This window comes from Dryobates pubescens, chromosome 8 (assembly GCF_014839835.1).
Source record: "Dryobates pubescens isolate bDryPub1 chromosome 8, bDryPub1.pri, whole genome shotgun sequence".
Classification (NCBI taxonomy): Eukaryota; Metazoa; Chordata; class Aves; order Piciformes; family Picidae; genus Dryobates; species Dryobates pubescens.
The window spans coordinates 7,324,532-7,344,756 of NC_071619.1; the positions used below are offsets into that span (position 1 = coordinate 7,324,532).

At 43.0% G+C, this 20,225-nt stretch overlaps 1 protein-coding gene across 2 annotated transcripts in view; it reads left to right on the top strand.

Moving 5' to 3' along the window:
* GPAM (glycerol-3-phosphate acyltransferase, mitochondrial) overlaps positions 1–9,497 on the top strand; it is a 33,653-nt gene extending 24,156 nt beyond the window's left edge. The window contains exons 18-22 of one of the 2 annotated variants that reach the window (XM_054163515.1): positions 1,052–1,129; positions 3,199–3,339; positions 4,385–4,574; positions 4,672–4,730; positions 6,097–9,497. In XM_054163515.1, coding sequence (XP_054019490.1) covers positions 1,052–1,129; positions 3,199–3,339; positions 4,385–4,574; positions 4,672–4,730; positions 6,097–6,213 — 585 coding nt within the window. In that variant the 3' untranslated portion in view covers positions 6,214–9,497. The remainder of the gene's footprint in view (positions 1–1,051; positions 1,130–3,198; positions 3,340–4,384; positions 4,575–4,671; positions 4,731–6,096) is intronic. The other variant, XM_054163517.1, reaches the window with a different exon arrangement.
* Positions 9,498–20,225: the final 10,728 nt, after the last annotated feature.

Genomic DNA, 20,225 nt, shown 5'->3' on the forward strand with positions numbered 1-20,225 from the left:
AATCAGTTCTTAAGTTTGTACACATTGTGCCTTGTGCATTTGTAAGATAGAAGCATAACCCAAATCCAGTATTTTTGTCTGGGCACTAATGTAGGTCATATGGTGGAGTTCTTTAATAACCTTATCCATCTGCTTTCAGAATTAATAATTGTGGCAGTTTCAGGCTATGGCCTTTAAAAGCTACCTGCAGATTCTCGAGCAGAAGAGTGGAGAAATATAAACAAATCCACAGCTGGGTGTAAAAAGCAAAAAAAGAAGAGATTGTTCCAAATGAATTTCATTGGCCAGATGTGCATTTTGAATTTATGATTATTTTTAATTAGAAAATATATCTTACATGATTATGAGCAATGTCAAAGAGGTTGGGTGTTTTAATTCAGTTGCAAAACACAGAATTTCTTGAAAGTGTGCTTTCCTTTACAGTAAAAAAAAAATCACTGTCACAAATCTCAATGATTTCAGTTTTATAATCATTTTATTCCAGACTTGTTAACCCAAACATTTAATTAGACCACTGATAGAACAGGAGGACACAGTCTCAAGCTGTGCCAGGGGAGGTTTAGGCTGGATGTTAGGAAGAAGTTCTTCACAGAAAGACTGATTGGACATTGGAAAGTGCTGCCCAGGGGGGCGGTGGAGTCACCATCACTGGAGGTGTTTAAGAAGAAACTGGATGAGGCCCTTGGTGCCATGGTTTAGTTCATTTGATGGTGTTGGCTGATTGGTTGGACTCGATGATCTCAAAGGTCTTTTCCAACCTAGTTAATTCTATTCTATTCTGAAAGGGAAGAATATTTAGTGTGTTTAACTCTCAGTGTAGTAATATATTTCCTCAAAACACTTGACCAATTTTAAATATTCTATTCCACTGTAATTTCTAATGTCTGCCAGGGTAAACATGAGTGGTGCTTTAGGGTTATGGTATTAAAAGTTTACTAACTTGCTTAAAAGGAATAATAGTGCTGTATTTAAAACATTCAAACTCAAAAGGGAATTGGTGTTGCTGTAAAGATATGATTTTTTTTCTGTCTATTTCTTTTATGTTGTGCAGCCTTGCCAGTTGATATATCAAGTTTGCCATGAATCTGTGGAAAGGCTGATACAATACGGCATCCTTCTGGTGGCTGAGGTAAGGCAGTGGAGATACTGAATGAGATTTGTTTCCTGTCCTTGGCTTCAGTAGTAGGTAGTTTATCCTTAGCTGGGAGTCTTGTTCTGAATATATACTGTTACTGAAAGTTTGTAACAACTAGGTCCAGGACTGATACTACTTCATTTCTACCTTTGAAAGCATCAGATGTTTGTGTATAGTCGTCCAGAGGTGCTGTGAATGACTGTATGCAATCTCATTGTATCATTAAACCTACTAAGGAAGACTTATTTTTACTGCCTTGTAAAGTGAGGATCTATTTTAAATTGTAGCATAGCTGCCTGAATGTTTGTTTTATACTCTACAGGAGTCAGTAGTCCAGATCTTTTGTCATTCTTTGGTTCCTTCTCATTGATCACAAAATTATTGTAAACCTCTTCTGCCAGCACAACTCACAGTATCAGGGATGTAGTGGAGTTGCTGTGTGCTGCAGTCTGCCAGAGGCATATTGTGTAAAGAAACCTGCAGACCAGGGGGCAGCTGACTCAACATAGTTTTGTTTCCCAAGCTTTTTTTTTTTTTGTGTGTGTGTGTGTGCACAGTAAACAAACCATGGTGCCCAGGAGGAAGCAACAAAATGTAAGGAGCACAATGAAAAGGAGTTACATATTTGGCTGCTTTCTTCTTGCAGCAATCCAGTTTCAAAGAGGCTAAAGCTGCTTCTTGTCTATTTCATAGAATCATAGAACTGTCCAGGCCAGAAGGGACCTTCAAAGGTCATCCAGTGCGACCTCCCTGCAGTCAGCAGGGACATCCCCACTAGATCAGGCTGTCCAGGGCCTCGTTGAGCCTCACCTTGAATGTCTCCAGGGAAGGGGCCTCAACCACCTCCTTGGGCAACCTGTTCCGCTGTTCTACCACCCTCATAGTAAAGAACTTATTCTTGATATCCAATCTAAATCTGCCCTTTTCTAGTTTGAAGCCATTAGCCCTCATCTTGTCCCTGCAGGCCTTTGTAAACAGTCTCTCTCAATCCTTCCTGTAGGCCCCCCTCAGGTACTGCAGGTGCCTATCAGGTCTCCCCAGAGCCTCCTCTTCTCCAGGCTGAACACCCCCAGCTCCCTCAGCCTGTCCTCATAGTAGAGGTGCTCCAACCCTCTGATCATTTTTGTGGCCTTCCTGCAGACCCACTCCCAAGATGTCCATGTCCTTCCTGTATTCATTAATGACCACCATCCCACTCTAATTTTACTGCTTGCATTTTTAATACACATAACCACAGGTGCTATTTACGTGATACCCCTGGATAGTAAACCCTCTCCTTCTCTGCAGTTACTACTGCTTGCTTTTTATAAAGAAGTGCCATGTCATTTATTGGATTATAATCATCATTAGATCAATCTAAAAATAAATGCTAATTGAATAAGGATTAGGCAGGGACCTGAATAAAATAGGTAAAATAAGTGTGGAGAGCAGTAGATGTACACCACTGTCTACCCAAGCATGAAGCCTCTCTTGAGGGTCCTTCTCTCAGGTTTGCTTGCTAAGCTGATACTTTACTTTTTATAGCTGGGATGTAGGTAACTACTAGGCAGTACATAAATACTTGTCTGTGTTGTCTGATATGCACCACCCATGCAACATTTGAAGGCTTAAAAATGGAGCTATATACCCTCAGGAAATTTCTTAAATAACCTCTGTACCTTCTTACTGCTTCTGAAATGATAAGAATTTGCATAAGCAGTGCAAACACTGGAAGCAGTTTTCGTTTCACGACTTCAGAGAGGCTGGAAGTGTTTTTGCAACCTGTTCTCTAAGCAGGGTAGCTAGCTTCTGCCCCTTCAAATTATGTCAGTTTACTGCTTCCATGGAAATTTGATAAATCTCTCATTAATTGATTGACTCATGCTTTAAAAAAAACCCAGTTCTTTTCCTCTGCTGCCTTCTTCAAAAACTAAGAACTACTCCTTACACATAGTGATCTCTGTGTTCAACAAATATTGGTTAATGGATGGATTGATTAAGCCAAATGAGATTACAGAATGAACCTACTGGTTGCCTGGATTTGGATTTTTTACATATTTACCACTTTGTCTTTCAAATTTAAGCAGGATGAACAGGAGGATGTTAGCCCAGGTCTTACAGAACAGCAATGGGATAAAAAACTCCCTGAGCCGTTATCCTGGAGAAGTGATGAGGAAGATGAAGACAGTGATTTTGGAGAAGAGCAGAGAGATTGCTACCTGAAGGTAATGTCATCTTAAGGCTAGTAGTGTTGAAGGCCGTTGCAAGAGGTACAAAGTACTCAGCTAGCTTGAAAGGGGTAATGATAGGGTTTTTTTCCCACTGGTTCATGATGTTAGTCTGGTGTATTTTACTACAGTCAGTAAAACAACTTTATTTCATAGACACATAGAATGGTTTAGGTTGGAAGGGTCCTTAAAGGTCATCTCGTTCCAACCCCCTTGCCATGGGCAGAGACACCTTCCACTAGACCAGGTTGCTCAAGATCTTGTCCAACCTGGCCTTAAACATCTCCAGGGAGGGTACATCCACATCCTCCCTGGGCAACCTGTTCCAGTGTCTCACCACTCTCACTGTAAAGAATTTCTTCCTAATCTCCAGTCTAAATCTCTCCTCTTCCAGCTCTAAGCCATTGTCCCTCATCATGTCACTGCAAGCCCTAGTAAAAAGTCCCTTTGCAGCGGAGAGCTGAGGACACATCAAATAATCCTTCAGGAAAGTGGAAGGACAATGGTTAGTGCCATGAAAACTGAGAAAGGCTCAAATATCTTAGTGTCTATATGTTTTATTCTTGACTGAGAGTGTACACTCTAAAAGGGGCACATCTGGCTGGTATTTATTTTCAGCCTAAATTTCACCTCACAGATTGATCATGTTGATTTTGGACATCACCAGTTTTCTCTCAGGGCTGACACACACACAGAACTTCAGAGCATCTTGCTAATGCTTGGAAACTTACGTCCATCTGTGTAAATGTTTGGCAGCCATTCTGTTGGCTGCAGAACAGCCTAAAGTTTTTCAGTTTATTTTAGGAAAATAGTTATTAAATCATGGAGGAGAGAACAAGTAGCATTCATCTGTGATGTGCAGTGTCTATTTTGTCCCTCCTACTAATCTGCTTTTTGGCTAGATTTTCATACATGTTGTGCCCCCACACTCCTTTTTTGTACTGAGAGTTATTTTGGCTGCTGTTTTGTCACATGCTGTGTTGCAGGTCATTTCTTGTTTGCAGTGGTCTCTGTTGCTTCAGTTCTTGTTTCCCTTTTTCAGGTGAGCCAGTCTCAAGAGCATCAGCAGTATATCACTTTCCTGCAGAGGTTATTGGGACCTTTACTGGAGGCATACAGCTCTGCTGTCATCTTTGTGCACAATTTTAGTGGTCCTGTTTCAGAGTCTGAATACCTTCAGAAGTTACACAGGCACTTAATAAGCAGGACAGAGAAGAATGTTGCTGTTTATGGTATGTTAAACTAATTTTGGAACTATTCCTCCTAGCACAAGGTAGCTCAAAGTCAATGGCAGATTGTTTATATCTGTTCTGTGTTGTTTTCTCGCAGCTGAGAGTGCTACCTACAGTCATGTGAAAAACGCAGTGAAAGTCTTTAAGGACATTGGGGTAAGTATTTGCTGATCAAAGCTGGAGATTGTTAAGTTTCATTTTAATGAGCACAGTTTTGACAATTCAGGGAACATCTCGAGTGTCAGTTAAGAATCTGTGACTGTACCTGCAAAAGTTTTGTGAGTTTTGAGCATTTTGCTTTCCTTAAGGCTCAGGGCTGTAGGAGAAGAGCACACATTGCAGATCAGGGCACTTCTTGCCCCTGAGAAAACCTGTCTAGGTGAGCACAAGGTGACTAGACATTGTTTTTCAGAATCACACACAGAATCACAGGAACACCAAGGTTGGAAGAGACCTTAAAGATCATCAAGTCCAAATGAAATTCCTCTGCTCTACTCCATGTCCTTATTGGATATTAGTGACCATGCTGAAAGACTGAGAGCATCTTCTATGCTTAGCAACAGCTCAAATTTAATTTTGAAGACCTGCTTAAGTCTAATAGACCTTCAGTGTCCACTGTGAGGATGCAAATGCTCCTTAAAACAAAGAATCAGTTTTGCAGTTTAACCATGAGCATTTTGAAATCTGAATCACCTATCCAGATTGTGCAGAATAAGAGTTTTTCTTTCATGGGAGCGTTGTGGCTTCCTGAATGCCAGATGGGATTTAGCATTATGATTTTGAAAACATCAGCATTTAGGCCAAGTATTGCTAGGTAAGGATTTTGGAGTATTAAGTAATCTAAAAATAGTTAGCCTGTGGAGAAGCTTTTATAGCAAAGACCTCTTCTTAGGGACAGTAAGAACTATAAAGAAAGCACATATCAAATCCATACTGTTAATTCTAGTTGATTTTGCCATTGAAAAAGTGGAACTATGTGGCATCTATTGAGTATCTATTCAGAGCAAAGCATCTGAATTCTTGTTTTCAAAGTGCTTGTACTTGCAGTTCAGATGTGGGGTTTATTCCTCACTGTTAGGAGTAGGCTGTTCATCATACACACTGCTTATTTCTCAGTTTCTCTTCTTCTGTGCCACTTGAAGGGCTTCAACACTGAATGAATTCTAATAGCTACAGGCATTGCCATCTAAGCCTTCAAGAGGATGGTAGGAACAAGTTCTTTACCGTAAGGGTAATGGAACACTGGAACAGGTTGCCCAGGGAGTGGTTGGGGCCCCATCTCTGGAGATATTCAAAGTGAGGCTCGACAGGGCTCTGGGCAGCCTGATCTAGTTGAGGATGTCCCTTCTGACTGCAGAGAGGGTTGGACTAGATGACCTTCAGAGGTCCCTTCCAACCCAGACCATTCTGTGATTCTATGAAAAGAAAAAAAAGTAAATGAGGGCAAATTTAATATGGGAGATGAAGTCTCAATCACAAAAGCAAGGAGGTTCCTTTAACATGTTGACATGTTGTGCTCTAGGTTTTCAATCAGACAAAACAAAGACAAGACACCATTTTGGAACTGAGCACTATGTTCCTACCTCAGCGCAACAGGCAGAGACTACTGGAATTCGTCATGAGCTTCATGGTAATATAAACCACATACAGCACCTTTGTCCGTGGACGTGAAGACAGGCTTTGAGACCGTGTCAAAGCCTGGGGACGTTTGCTAATCCTTCAAAGCGTAAGGTGCCACTGTCTGTGTAAGGCCTTCTCTGACTTGAACTACTGGAAGACAAGTGCCTTCTTATGTATGCATTTATGGGTTTCTTAAGTCCCAATCCTGTTGTAATACAGTGATACTCAGATGACGCTTTGGATACGAGTAATCAAACACCTTGCAAAAAATAAGAGGAACTCTTAGAATTAGGTTTAAAATTCAGAATGAAGTTTTATCAGTGTTACATTTTGAATATACTTTTAAGGACTGTAACAGATGCACAAATCCATACATCAGTGATCTGTAGCTAACCCTGAGATCTTGAATTTAGTGGCAACACAGCTTATGGCATAAAACAGTAACTCTGATTCCACTTCACTTTCATTGTTTTAAATAAAAGATGAAAAAATTTTGCTTACACATGATAGATACTTCGTGGATGAAGCCATAGTTTTTCACAATTGTTAACATAAATGCCAAAATTCTAATGAGAGTAACACAGACATCTGAGAATGATGATCATGTAGCAGGTGATTGTGAGCAAGGTCAGCAGGCACGCCTTGCACTGTTGCAGCTGTGTGGTGCAGTGGTAATTTGCACTGATCTCTGCTGTCACGAAGAGCGTCAGAGGAGCGTTCTTGTGTTCATTATGGTGTCTGCCATTCAGCCAGGTGAAAGTCAGGAGACAGTTGCCTGAATGTGAATAGCTTGTAAAAGCTTAGATTATTATTTAATTGAAAAAAAACAACAACAACAACAACCTATTAAGTTTGGTTCTTTGTTGTGTGGTTTGGTGGGGTTTTTTGTTGTTGTTTGGGTGGGTTTTGTTTTGGTTTGTTTCATAATAGAATGTCCTTTTTTTTTTTTTTTTTATGGAGTAAAAACTTGATTTTATGGGGAAAAAAATAATAATAAATTAATTTTGGCCCTAAAAATTTCAGCAATAATTTCTGCAGTTCCTTGGAAGCAAGTGTTCATATTGCATTCTCTTGTTGAGCAGATCTAAACTGGCATGAAGTACTAACCTCTAGGAAGACAGAAACATCATGAGCGGTGTACATTTGACTCCAATCTAACTGACTTAAGAAAACAAAATTAATTGATAGACAAAACTGAATGATGAATAAATTCTGTCCTATGGATCAGGACTCTGGTCTTGCAATCTGATCCTTTTGCATGGAGTACTTGCACTGTAGATTTCATCTTCTCTTCATGTGAGCAGAGGTTCGATTGCAACCTGTGGTCCTGTGTTTTAGTACAGCTGATCTAGCTGAAGCAATAACTCGGTGGTATGTGAAGCTGGTTTGCTTGTGAAACGTGCTTTATCTCGTTTTGATTGCCTTCTCCGTGAGGGAAATCAAACATTTCAACACTACTCTTGATCCTTGCATCCTGGCCTTGCGAGCAGAAAGCTCCCCCCAGCCTTCATCATGCAGCCTCTCTTTGCTTAACATAAATCCGGGAAAGCATACTTGAATCTCAGCACTTGCACTGTTAATGCCAGCACAAAACTGATGCATCAGATCTGAGTTTGTGGCCAAGGAGCTTGCATTTGTACTGCACGTTTGTCAACCAGACTCTTTCTGTACCTTTTTTATCAAATGCTATGAGTATTGGGAAGCTGCAGTTTATAGTTGATTAATATGATCCTGTTAGCACTGTGAGACGCATGTGTTCTGTCACTAAACCAGGTGCTCTACAACACTTAAAAGACTTTCTGAACCAAAGCTGCATTAATATGGATAGAAACTGACCCTAGAGTCACTTCTGGTTTTATGTCCTGCTGCTGTCTCAGCAGGGTCACGACTGCATCACACATAATTTTTGTGAAGTCTACTGGCTATTTAGAAATACAGTTTCATCTCATACTACTAACATGCACTGTTTGTTAACCTAATGAATGTTTCATACAATGGTTGTTGCTGATGGCTTCCATTTAATGTCAAAAACAGGAAAAAAAGATGAGGTGCTTCTAAATAATGAGCTCTTACAGTTTACTGCATTTCAGTAGCTCTGAAGTGTACTAACAGCAAAGATTGTACATAAATAGATTCTTTAAAATGAAGCAATATGAAGCAAAAACAAACAAAAAACTTGAGTCATTTTATTTGGAGTGTTCTGCCAACTGATGTATTGGTTACCACAAAACCCAGGAGTGCTGTGGTGGCTGGGAGTGTTCTGGCTAGGAGTTACAACTAAGAATATTCACGTCTTATGTTAAAAGAATGAAGAAAATAAAACTGGTTAATATGAGGCAGTGCGTGGGTAGGGTATTAATGCATGTGAAGACACATTAATGATTCCATTTAGTATGCAAGAGGGAGGAGGCACCTCTAAAACTGGTTTGATTCAGCACCGTGAGTCGTATGGCCCTGGAAGCTTTTGCATTCTGCAGCAAGCGTGTCTCTGTGTATCTACATGCAAGTGTGTGTGTCCTAAACACATGGTAACGATGCTGGGCCCTGAAAATAAAGCACAGAATATAACATTATCAGGCTGTAACAGTCAACCCAACACTTTTGCACTGTATTTATACCTCCAGTGTCTTCTGATTATCTTAACCTCTCGTGTTACCTGTGCTGACGGAATGCCAGGTTAATTTCAGTAAAGTTAACCAGTAAACAAGGAAGGACTGGCCTTGAATTACCACAGGTGTATTTTAAGACTCTTCTCTTACAAAGACTGACATGAGTCTTATGAGCATTTTACTCAGGTGTGAAAGTCTTTTTAGGCCAGGGTCTTTCATGATACGAGAAACTTAATCTTCCCACATGCTTCCTGTAGGTCTCACGTTTTCAGAGTGATTAAAATGTAGAATTCCACTTCCTGTGCCACCACCTCTACCCAAGCCTGCCCCCAGGGATTATAAACCTGTTAATACACTTACTTTCTACTCCCACTGACACCAGAGGCACACCTGCCTTCTCTTTCACAGTATAGGGCTTTATTCACCTGTCTTTGCTTAGGAAGCATATCACACACTTGTGTTCAGCTGACTGCCTGCTCCACGGAGAAGTATCAGAATCATCACGTAGAAGGTGATTGAGCTGGGAGGTGAAATATGATGCTGTAGCTGTTGTTTCTCTGCTAATGAGGCTGATACTGCTTCCTTGAGAATGTACCACATGTTACCTGTTATGTGTAATGCTGTGTCTGTTGTAGAAGCACAGAGGTATACTGGAGTCATTTTAATAAATTAAACTGTTTGCTAATATGACATTTAACAAGTGTGGGGTTTTTTGTGGTGGTGTTTTGTGTTTTGTTGTTTGTTTTTTTTAATAATCTAAAGTAATTCATTTGCTAGCTTTAGAATAGAATAGAATAGAATAGAATAGAATAGAATAGACCAGGTTGGAAGAGACCTTCAAGATCATCGCATCCAACCCATCAACCAATCCAACACCACCCAAACAACTAACCCACGGCACCAAGCACCCCATCAAGTCTCTTCCTGAAAACCTCCAATGATGACGACTCCACCACCTCCCCAGGCAGCCCATTCCAAAGTGCAATCACTATTTCTGTATAGAACTTCTTCCTAACATCTAACCTAAACCTCCCCTGGTGCAGCCTGAGACTGTGTACTCTTGTTCTGGTACTGGCTGCCTGGGAGAAGAGACCAACATTGTCTGTCTACAACCTCCCTTCAGGTAGTTGTAGAGAGCAATAAGGTCACCCCTGAGTCTCCTTTTCTCCAGGCTAAGCAATCCCAGCTCCCTCAGCCTCTCCTCATAGGGCTTGTGTTCCAAACCCCTCACCAACTTTGCCTTACTCCAGGCAGTTTCTGAAATTAAACCATGAAAATCTTTCATTGTAGAACAGAATAGAATTAACCAGTTTGGAAATGACCTTTGAGATCATTGAGTCCAACCTAGCAGCCAACACCACCTAATCAACTAAACCATGGCACCAAGCACCCCATCCAGTCTCTTCCTAAACACCTCCAGTGATGGTGACTCCACCAGCACTGTAGCTGTATCTCTGTATCAGTGTATGGACTGTGACAGAACCATTTAAAAATCATAGAATCCTAGAATTGTTAAGGTTGGGAGGGACCCCAAGGATCATCTAGTTCCAACCTCCCTGCCATGGGCAGGGTCCCCTCACACTAGATCAGGTTGCTCAGAGCCACAAATCAGGGAGGTGACATCCTGACTCCTGAGTCACTCTTTGTTGAGTTGTGAAATGATGGTGCCATTTTTCATCTTGGTTTCCCCACCCCTGCAAGGCTCTTGTATGTGGCTTCATCTTTAAATGTGCCTCTCACTTTACAGGGAGCCAGGGGAGTGGTGGGTGTCTGGGGTGACTCTGATGCTGCAGACTGTCCGTTCTCATGGCAACGTCAAGCTGACCTGTAGTACAATAAAGCTCCTGTCAGCAATCCTGACAGCAGCTGGTAAATCTGAATCAATTGGTGTGGGGCTTTAATACGATAGAACCTGCGTAGACGATCGTTACTTAAAGTGAGAAGGAGGGATGCACTTTCACTCTTCAGGGGGAGAAAACAAAAAGTGATCAACTGATTCTTTAAGAGGCCTCTAGCAATGTTCACATGCAAGCAAGGCTCGATTAATTGACAACTTCTGGCTGAGGCAGGAAACAAAAATTCAATTATTGTCAATAGCTTGAATAAAACCCAATTCTTAGTGGTGATGACCCTACATGGTATTCTTTCCTAAATGTCTTCCTATTTCTCAGTCTTTTAAACCCCCAAATGTCAGATATTTCTGCTTTTTGCTTAATTCAGTTTTCTTGCAATAAAACCTTGTCAGGCTTGTTTAGGAGGATCACTTGATCTGAGGGCTCTGTTTTGTTCTGTCTGTTGGTACACCAAATTTTCAGCAGCCCTCTGTTTCCAAGGTAAGACCCACACTGACCCAATTCTATTTGCATTTGCTGGGTGAGAGCTGCCATCCTTATTAATTTTTCTGTAAGTGGTCCACCTGTTAATGCAATTGAACAGAAAGTATTGTAGTTGATGCTGTCATCACAACAAGGAAGTTCCTGGCTCTCGAAAAGAAGCATGTATGAAGTGTTCACTGCTGCGTGTTATGTTGGAGTTCAGGCTTGGGAGACCACAAACCCCAGAGAGACTTTCAGATTTCATCTGCCATGAAGCATTGACATAGAAACAAAAGGTATTTAATGAAGCATTGTGTAACTCTTAGTCGTACAAATAGATCTGTATTATGCAATGCCAGGTTTCAATAAAAGATGCATGGCTTTATAGCTATGAGTTACTGGCATGAAAAGAGTTTTCTCCAGCACAGTAATCATGCTATAAAGCTGAGAGTTTTTGCAGTCACTTGATCTCAGGTGTTTCACAGGGCACCAATCCCTGACAGATGAGGAAACCTAGCTCTGGAGGTCAGTGACACCTATGAGCCCATCCTTTTGCTCCTAATTTACATGTTACTTCTGATGCTGTCTTGTATTTAATTTCCAAGCAATTGTAGTTTAAGGAAAGCTGCATTTGTATGGGTACTGAGTGGTTCTTTTTTCTCTCCTTAAATTACAGTTCACAGTCAGAATGGAAGAATTATGGAGTAGAAGAATTACTATTAGTAGTGGAGACAATTCCACTAGAATCTGTTTGGAGTCTAGTCTCATCTGTTCACTATCTGCATTAGTGACTTGGGGAATGGAGGAGACAGTTTGCTTTTTCCATTTGTAGGTAACAAAGTCTGGGGGAGCCAGGTGGTGCACTGGAGGTTGTTATGATCTCAATGGTAATGATGTATTTTGGAAAGATCTGAAGGCAAAAAGAAGGATGAAATTCAACTGGGAAGGTATAAGGTGTTACAACAGAGAAATAAAACTAAACACACAGGACAGGAAATAAACTGACTGTGTAGCAACTCTTTGAAGAAAACTTTGATGAGTTAATCAAGATTTACTAAGGCAGATCACGAGCAGGAGTCACAAGTGGCATGCTCTTATGAAAAGGTCAAACATCTTGCAAAGACACCGGGTTCCTGCACACCACAGACAAACACAGGGCAAAACTTTCCAGTCCGTTCAGATTGGTAAGGTCTCAGTTGGGATACGATGTTCTGTTTGAGGAGCATTATTTGAAGGATGACAATGAGCAAAATGGAAGGGTGGTGAAGAAAAAGGCTTGTTCTTTCCCTCCTTGTGAAAGAAGAATCTGGATTATTCCCTGGATACGGGAAAACCCAGGCTGAGTAAAAGTAGTGGATCCAGTCTTCAGTTGTGCTGAAAAGAATCTAAAATACCTGAACAGTTTCAGATGCTATCACTGCAGTACCTGAAAAGATACTGGGAGTTCTTTTTACTGTAAGCAACGGGAAACACAGATAGATGGTCAAGGAGACCGATGTTTCCCTTATTCTGAATATTGTGTTCCTCTCCTTGCCAGTAGTGCCATGCTGTGTGGTGGTGAGCACAATGGATGGAAGGTGAAACTCAGCCTTCCAGGTCTGGGCATCTTTCCTAGATGAAACAGAAATGGGTTAGTGGAGAAGCAGCTTGATCAGGCTGCTTTGACTGGTGGTCTGGCTGACTTCATCCCTGAGTCGCAAGCTCAGGAGCAGCTCTAGTACAGATTTGATGGCTTTGTTAAGGATACTCTGTGAAATTGTTTGCTTAGTGTCTGTGCTGGCCAGAAAAGCCCGTGGAGTGCCAGCTGTGACAAGGAAAGGAATAGAGAAGAAACTGGGTAACATCACTGTGCCTCTGCACTGTGTCTTGGGTGTTGCATGAGCATTTTCATAGGGGAATGTGGAAGGGTCTCCTAACTCTGGCAGCAGTAAAGTTTCTGGAAAATGGGTAAGGAATCCTGCTTCTGGCATTTTCACCTTCCAGACTTCCTGGCAGATTACAATTACAAATTAACCCTGTAATCTGCTAATCGTTAACAGATAACAGTTTAGCTCTGACCCTGCTTTGGAAATGCTGAAACCCAAGTGACATTTCCTGAGTTTTGGGTTTACTGCTGCCTTGACTGTTTTGTTATCTCAGGAGTTCAGGCACCAGTGATTGTATCTACCCAAAGAAAACAACATTTATAAATGCCACAGAGTTGTCAGTGGCACATAATGCATTTTCTTTGGAAGAATTCCAGGATGCCCCCAAAAGCAACCTCTTTCAGTGAGCTCTGTACGGTGTGTAATTGGTACCCAAGATGGCTGCTTAACAGCTAGCTAGAGCATGTCTGTAAAACCAGTGTCTCACCTTTGATTTGTTGTTCTCCTTCAGAGGAGAGTCAGGAAGGGGGTGATAGATTGGGTTTTGTTGCCTAGTTAAGCATTTTGCATATTTGTGGAAAATTGTACTTTATGTCTGTGTTAATGCATGTGTGCTCCAAATTTAGCTGAAGCCCAGTTTTAGCAGTGGTGCTAGGCACCTTTCTGAATCAGCCTTCCTCTTGTCTCTGCAGGGTGGAGAAGGCCAATTAAGCTGCTACCTGTCAGAAAGCGGCAAAAGGCCTTTTTCAGTGTTGATATTTCCCCTTCATTAAACATTATTATCACAATCCAGCAGCTTTGCTTACAAATCTGTCCCTTTGTCTCACTGTCTGGTTGGCCATTTATAGCCTCCGGTTTCCACAGTTTCTTCTGGCGTGCTGCAGGTTTAGAGACTCATCATCCTCGTGACCATTCCTGTTCCCAGGTCCTTCTCGTTTTCCTTAACAGCAATTCTTTGGTTGGATGACTCAGCTTTCTCCTTCAAAAAGAGCCCACAAAATATGAAAATAAGCTCCTTTTGAGATCCAGACACAGTAACTTAAGTCAATGAATATTTGTATTGGTTTCCTATCAGAAAATCCAGTTTCCTTAAAAATCAGCATGCTTCCTTGTTTTAGCAAGGTGTTTGTGAAAGAATTAGATCTGAAGAAAGGTTTTGCACTGAAGGCAGTGGCTTTCTTTGGGGTTTTGAAAGTTCTTTTTAGGTGTTTTGAAAGGGAAGGTAGAACAAGTCATTGTTTCCACACCGTTCCCCCCCGCCCCAAGTTTTCCATGAAAATCAGAATCACAGAATTAATCAGGTTGGAAAAGACCTTCAAGATCATCAAGTCCAACCTGTCACCCAACACCATCTAATCAACTAAACCATGGCACTAAGTGCCTCATCTAATGTCTTTCTAAAACACCTCCAGTGATGGTGACTCCACCACCTCCCTGGGCTGCCCATTCCAATGGCCAATCTCTCTTTCTGGAAAAATTTCTTCCTAACACCCAGCCTAAACTGCAAAACTGTTTTAGAATGATTAGAATTGTTGGGGTTGAAGGGGACCTCAAGGATCATCCAGTTCCACCCCCCCCCTGCCATGGGCAGGGACACCTCACACTAGATCAGATTGCTCAGAGCCACAACCAGCCTGGCCTTAAAAACTCCCAAGGTTGAGGCTTCTACCTCCCTGGGCAACCTGTTCCAGTGTCTCACCACCCTCATGGGGAAGAACTTCTTCCTAACATCCAATCTGAATCTACCCATTTCTAGTGGTTTTTTTTTTTTCCATTCCCCCTAGTCCTGTCATTACCTGCCACCCTAAAAGTCCCTCACCTGCCCCATTTCCCCCCTTTTTCCCCTCAAATCCCAGAGTACCTGGGCTCTGTTGGAGTCTCCTCCCACCCCAGGTGTGGCCACTTGGCCCTCCCCACCCACTCCCCTATTTAATCCCCCCCAGGAAAGGCGGCTGCCCCAAGCTGAGCCCATCTGGGTTGAGGGATCCTCCTCTCATCACTGGTGAGTGCCCCTGGTGCGCACTGGGTGATGGTGGTGGTGACAACAAAGGCCGGGGGGCCTGGTGGCCCCCCGGTTGTTAGGGCAATGATTGATGACTCCTCCAGTATCATCCACGGGTGCTGGCTGGGCCTCCTTACTGGGGCTGAGCTCCTCTGGGTGGTATCTTGGCTGGTGAGGGTCTTGTCCCTGGCTCTGGATGGGTGCAAAAAGGGTGGTGCAGGAGCTGTTTAGTCAGATGATATTCTGCTAAGGACACTGTTTTTACCTGGAGGCCCCTTGAGTCTGCTCTCCCCACTCAATAAGTCTCTGCTTTTGTGCCTCATTTACAGACCACTTCTCCCCCCTCACTGCTTCTTTGCAGAAATAAAGAAGGAAAGGAGGGAAAAAAGCAATAAAGCATATCTGGAAAATGCATTCACTTATCAATCAACTCTGAACAGGAAGCCTTCAGGAAGAGGAGCAGGTTAGAAAGTGAGAATCACAAGATGAATTTCATAAAGAACAGACAGGAAAAGGCTGCATCTTCTCCATTGTGGTTATATTTCATGGTGGTAAATGCGGGGGGCGGGGGGAGTTCAAGCTGGCCTTAGCAATCTCACTCACACTTCTCTACAGGGAGGATCACTGAGAAAGGGACATTGTGACAAGTGAAAACCCATCCCTCACACAGAAATATAAAATTAATCAGGTTGGAAAAGACCTTTGATATCATTGAGTCCAACCTATCGCCCAACACTATCTAATCAACTAAACCATGGCACTAAGTGCCTCACCCAGTCTCTTTTTAAACACCTCCAGGGATGGTGACTCCACCACCTCCCTGAGCAGCCTATTCCAATGGCCAGTCACTCTGTGAAGTACTTCTTCCTAACATCCAGCCTAAACCTCCCCTGGTGCAGCCTGAGACTGTGTCCCCTTGTTCTGGTGCTGGTTGCCTGAGAGAAGAGATCAACCCTCACCTGGCCACAACCTCCCTTCAGGGAGTTGTAGACAGCAGGAAGGTCTCCCCTGAGCCTCCTCTTCTCCAGGCTAAGCAACCCCAGCTCCCTCAGCCTCTCCCCACAGGGCTTGTGCTCCAAACCCCTCCCCAGCTTTGTTGCCCTCCTCTGGACTCGTTTCAGCAACTCAACATCTTTCCTAAACTGAGGGGCCCAGAACTGGACACAGGACTCAAGGTGTGGCCTAACCAGTGCAGTGTACAGGGGCAGAATGACCTCCCTGCTCCTGCTGGCCACAGTGTTCCTGCTCCCAACTTGGTGTCATCTGTAAATGTACTGATGATGGACTCAATCCTCTCATCCAGATTATCAACAAACATATTGAACAGGGTGGTGCCCAATACTGATCCCTGGGGTACACCACTAGTGACTGGCTGCCAACTGGCAGTGGCAATCGTTCACCAGCACTCTCTGGGTTTGGCCCTGCAGCCAGTTCCTAAGTCAGTGCAGTGTTGCTGTCCAAGCAGGTGCAACAGAACATCCAGATTTTAAATGTTTATGATGTTCCTTTCAGCTGTCATTGAAATGTAATTAATTTTCTCTTCTTTATGGAGACAAGCTTGATGAATCCAATAATACTTGTAATTGTGAATAAATATTATTTGATGTTTTTTAAAGTGATGAGCTTGGCTCAATGAGCTGAACTTCAAAGCTCTGCTGCAGAAGAGTATGTTCTGTGCAAAGAAATGAAGCTGTATCCCAGGGCACATTCCTTGGAAGAGTTTTTAATTCCCCAGAGAGAATAATGTAATAAAGTGAATGTTCCCTGTCTCCAGGAGGTGAGGAGATGTCTACATGTCTTGTGTTTACATTTTGGTAATACTTAAATATCATGTGAATTAACCACAGTGTAGGCTTTAGAACTCCTCCATTCTCCCCTCAAAGGTATGGGTTCTGCCACATCTACTTCAAAATGTTTCCTTTTGTCCAAGAGTCTGGGAAAACTGTTTTGGCTATTAAGAGAATTCTATCCCTTTACCAGCTGTAATTGTTAACCCAAGTTGTAGTTTAAGGAAGTCTGAATCAAGGAAGCACAGGAATATTAGAAGCTGGTATTTGTGGATATACTCCTGAGAGTTAGGAGAGTGAAGGGGGACAGGAGGCTGTGTGTCTGTTTTGTCTTTTAATTAGTCTATATAAAGTTACCCTTTTACCCATGCAGGAGGCATTATAACTGGAAACTCTTGGAACCAGTGATACATGTAGTTACTTTTCTGAGCAAAGTAAATGAAGTACAAATTGGTTATTAATAATTGAAAGCAAAATGCCAGATAAGAAGTTGAAGCGAGTTGTCTGTCATTTGCAACCATTAAAGGATTAGCCTGAACAAGACAGTGCAAGGCTTCCTTATCTCTTACTAAAACCTCAATTCATTTATTAAAAAATCAGATCTAAACGATGCAGCAGGCTTGAGGTATTGCTCTTGCAATAGCCTTCTCCTGCTGCAGGCTTGGCATAAGCTGGAAGGAGAACTCAGTGAAGGAAAATTTGGTGAGCAGGTCCTGCTGGAGCCAGCCTAGTCCTGTCGTTGGGGATTGTTGTTGTAGGTCTTGTAAAGAGGTGAGTGGCTGAGACAGCAGGGAGAATGGGGAGGGCTGTTGCACTGGAGGATTGGAGGGACATCACTGGTACATGATGGTATGGAACTCGCCTCCTGGCTCTGAAATTGTCTCCAAATGTGACCCTAGAAAGACTACTTAATTCTTTATGTCAGAAAGTCCCTCGGTGCCCAGGAGGTGAGCGTGTGGTGGCCTGTGGGACCCAGGTCCTGGGAGCAGGGGCGGACAATGTACAGACGTCTCCAGAGTTGCACAGGTATTAACCTACACAGTGCTATGTCCTACTGTGCTGGCAATCTCAAGGTGTGTGTCTGCACTGGACACCTCTGCCCCATCCCTGTCCCTGAGTGGAGCAAGTGGCACCTGCTCAGCCAGAGCACGGCAAGGATGGGGCATGTGGCCCGCACAAATGGCTGCCAGTCTGGCCAGGTTCTGGCTGCACACAGAAGCATCACAGAAAGTGGGAATAAATAAGAGGAGCCCCAGTGAGATTCTTGATCCAATTAGCTCAGGCTGGTTTTCTTTAATAGAAAAAAAAAATCAGTTCTCCCTGTTTATGACTGTGTGGCTGTAGCTATTTTCACTGTCCACAGGAGCTCTGGCCCAGTGATTTCTTTCTCCCAACTCATTCTCATACAGAGGAGGAACCCTGAGTCTGGCTGCTCTATGCTGCATAAACCACATAAGGGTGTTTTGTATAAACTGCTTAAAAACCCACTCTTTCCCTGCTGTTTGTTGCTTTTACATTCAGACTGTGGTTGGTGAAGTAAGGACTGCCTCACAGATCTATCAGGGCTGCAATAAATACAAACAGACTTCTCAAAGGAGATCTTTAGTTGCCACTTATGTCTATAGGCAGAAAAATTCCTGATGACCAGAAAACAGAGGGTAAAGGATTTTGATCCTGGCATTTTAAACTTCTGTCTTTAGAGGGATTTTGTAATTTTGCTAATAGACAAGCATGGGTGAGCCCAGTTCCATCTTCAGTGTATCCAGCAGATGGTGATGCAGTTTCATCTACAGCTGTGATTCCTGTCGAGGGCCTGGGCAGCACCATTCCCATACCTGAGCCCCCAGGCTCTCCATTAGAAACAAAACATTATTTCCTTGGCAGCCAGATGCAATATTTTCTTAGCAAGGAAGGCATTTGGTTTGGAGCTGATTTGATCTGTTGCTCTGACTGATTTTATAGGTGCAGGAGGCAGGCTGTTTGGCACCTGACACAAACACCACCACCTTGAAAGACCGTCTATAATGCCGGTAGGCATGCAGTGCTGTTTACACTGCTTCAAGAAAAATCTGCATTAGAGGAGAATCTCTTCCCCTCATTTTCCTCCTGAAACCTTGGGTTTGGACAGGCATTTTTGAGAAATGAAGCCATCACACCCAAGTCCAGACCTGAGCAGGCCTCAAGTTTCAATGTGTTCCAGATGCAAGACCTTCCCACCCCATGCAAACGAATAACCCTCTACAGCTGTTGGAAGCAGAAAACAAAACCATCTGCAAGGTAGGTGGAAAGGAGAGGCTGTGTCATATAATAGAGTGTTTCAGGGAGCCCAGCAGGGCTGACAGCTCAGCTTGTCCCCCTTTAGATGTAAACTTTCCTCTGATGCTGGAGGGGAACTCCGAGGCTTTGCCTGAATGTGAGTACAAGGTGCCCTCATAGCCTGACTACAGCTCCTAAATATTCTGCAAAGCATTAGAAGCATTAATTCAATTTAAAAATGTCCTGCAGTCTTTTCCTTGTGAAGATAACCTTCTTGAACTCGTGTCCTAGGAAGAAGAGTGATTAAAACAGCAGTGAACAGCCTAATTTGTCAGCACAGTGTTTTTAACACAAAAACCTCCTGATGCACCCACCAGGACAATGCAGATTGCCCTAACTGAGGAGTCCCCTGACTTTAAGAAATCCCTCAGGGGAGTGGAGGCAGCACAGTTCACCCTACTGCACAGCACAAAAGTGCAGGGCCTGGACAGGGAGATAGCCTATGCCCTGCTGAGCACCTCTACCCTGGTGTCCAAGTGGCTTTGTGGAGTCCAGAAGATACAGTCTGCACTCATTTCTTGATAGCAGTGTTGATGCTGGCAAATCCTGTCCTTTCCCCTTCCCTCTCCCTCCTTAGTCCCTCCCCAGTGCCCATGTCCCTATTCCTAGGCACAGGAGCTTGGGAGCACAGGTGAATCAAATTCTGCAGCTTCCTCCTCCTTCCTCCCCTTTTCTTCTGGATTACATTTCAGGTGGATCAAAGTCCCAGTCTGGCTCCTTGTGAAGCACCACCGGTCACTGTTAGCATGGTGGAGTGAGACAAGCTGATGACAACAACAAATGACCTAGAAAGGTTGAAAGGAGGGCAGAAATAACTTACACAAGTATTTTAAAGAGACTTCTACCCTTAAAGCTTTAAGTTTTGTGGCAATTCAAGTAATTTCTATCTTACCCTAAAAGCAAAGTGTGGGCAATGAAGCAACCGAGACAGGATCCTTATGGCCTTTCACTTCTCCCAGATGATGTGCAGGGCAGAGCTCCTATGTGGGTCTAGATCCAAGAACATAGCAATTGCCTTAGAGATAGTTTAAAAGGGAGAAGGAACATGGTTCTCTCTGCCAATCCAGAAGCTGTAAATTCAAGGCATGCTCTGAGCTGGAAGAGACTGCATTTAACTCCCTGGGCCTGGCCCTTGCA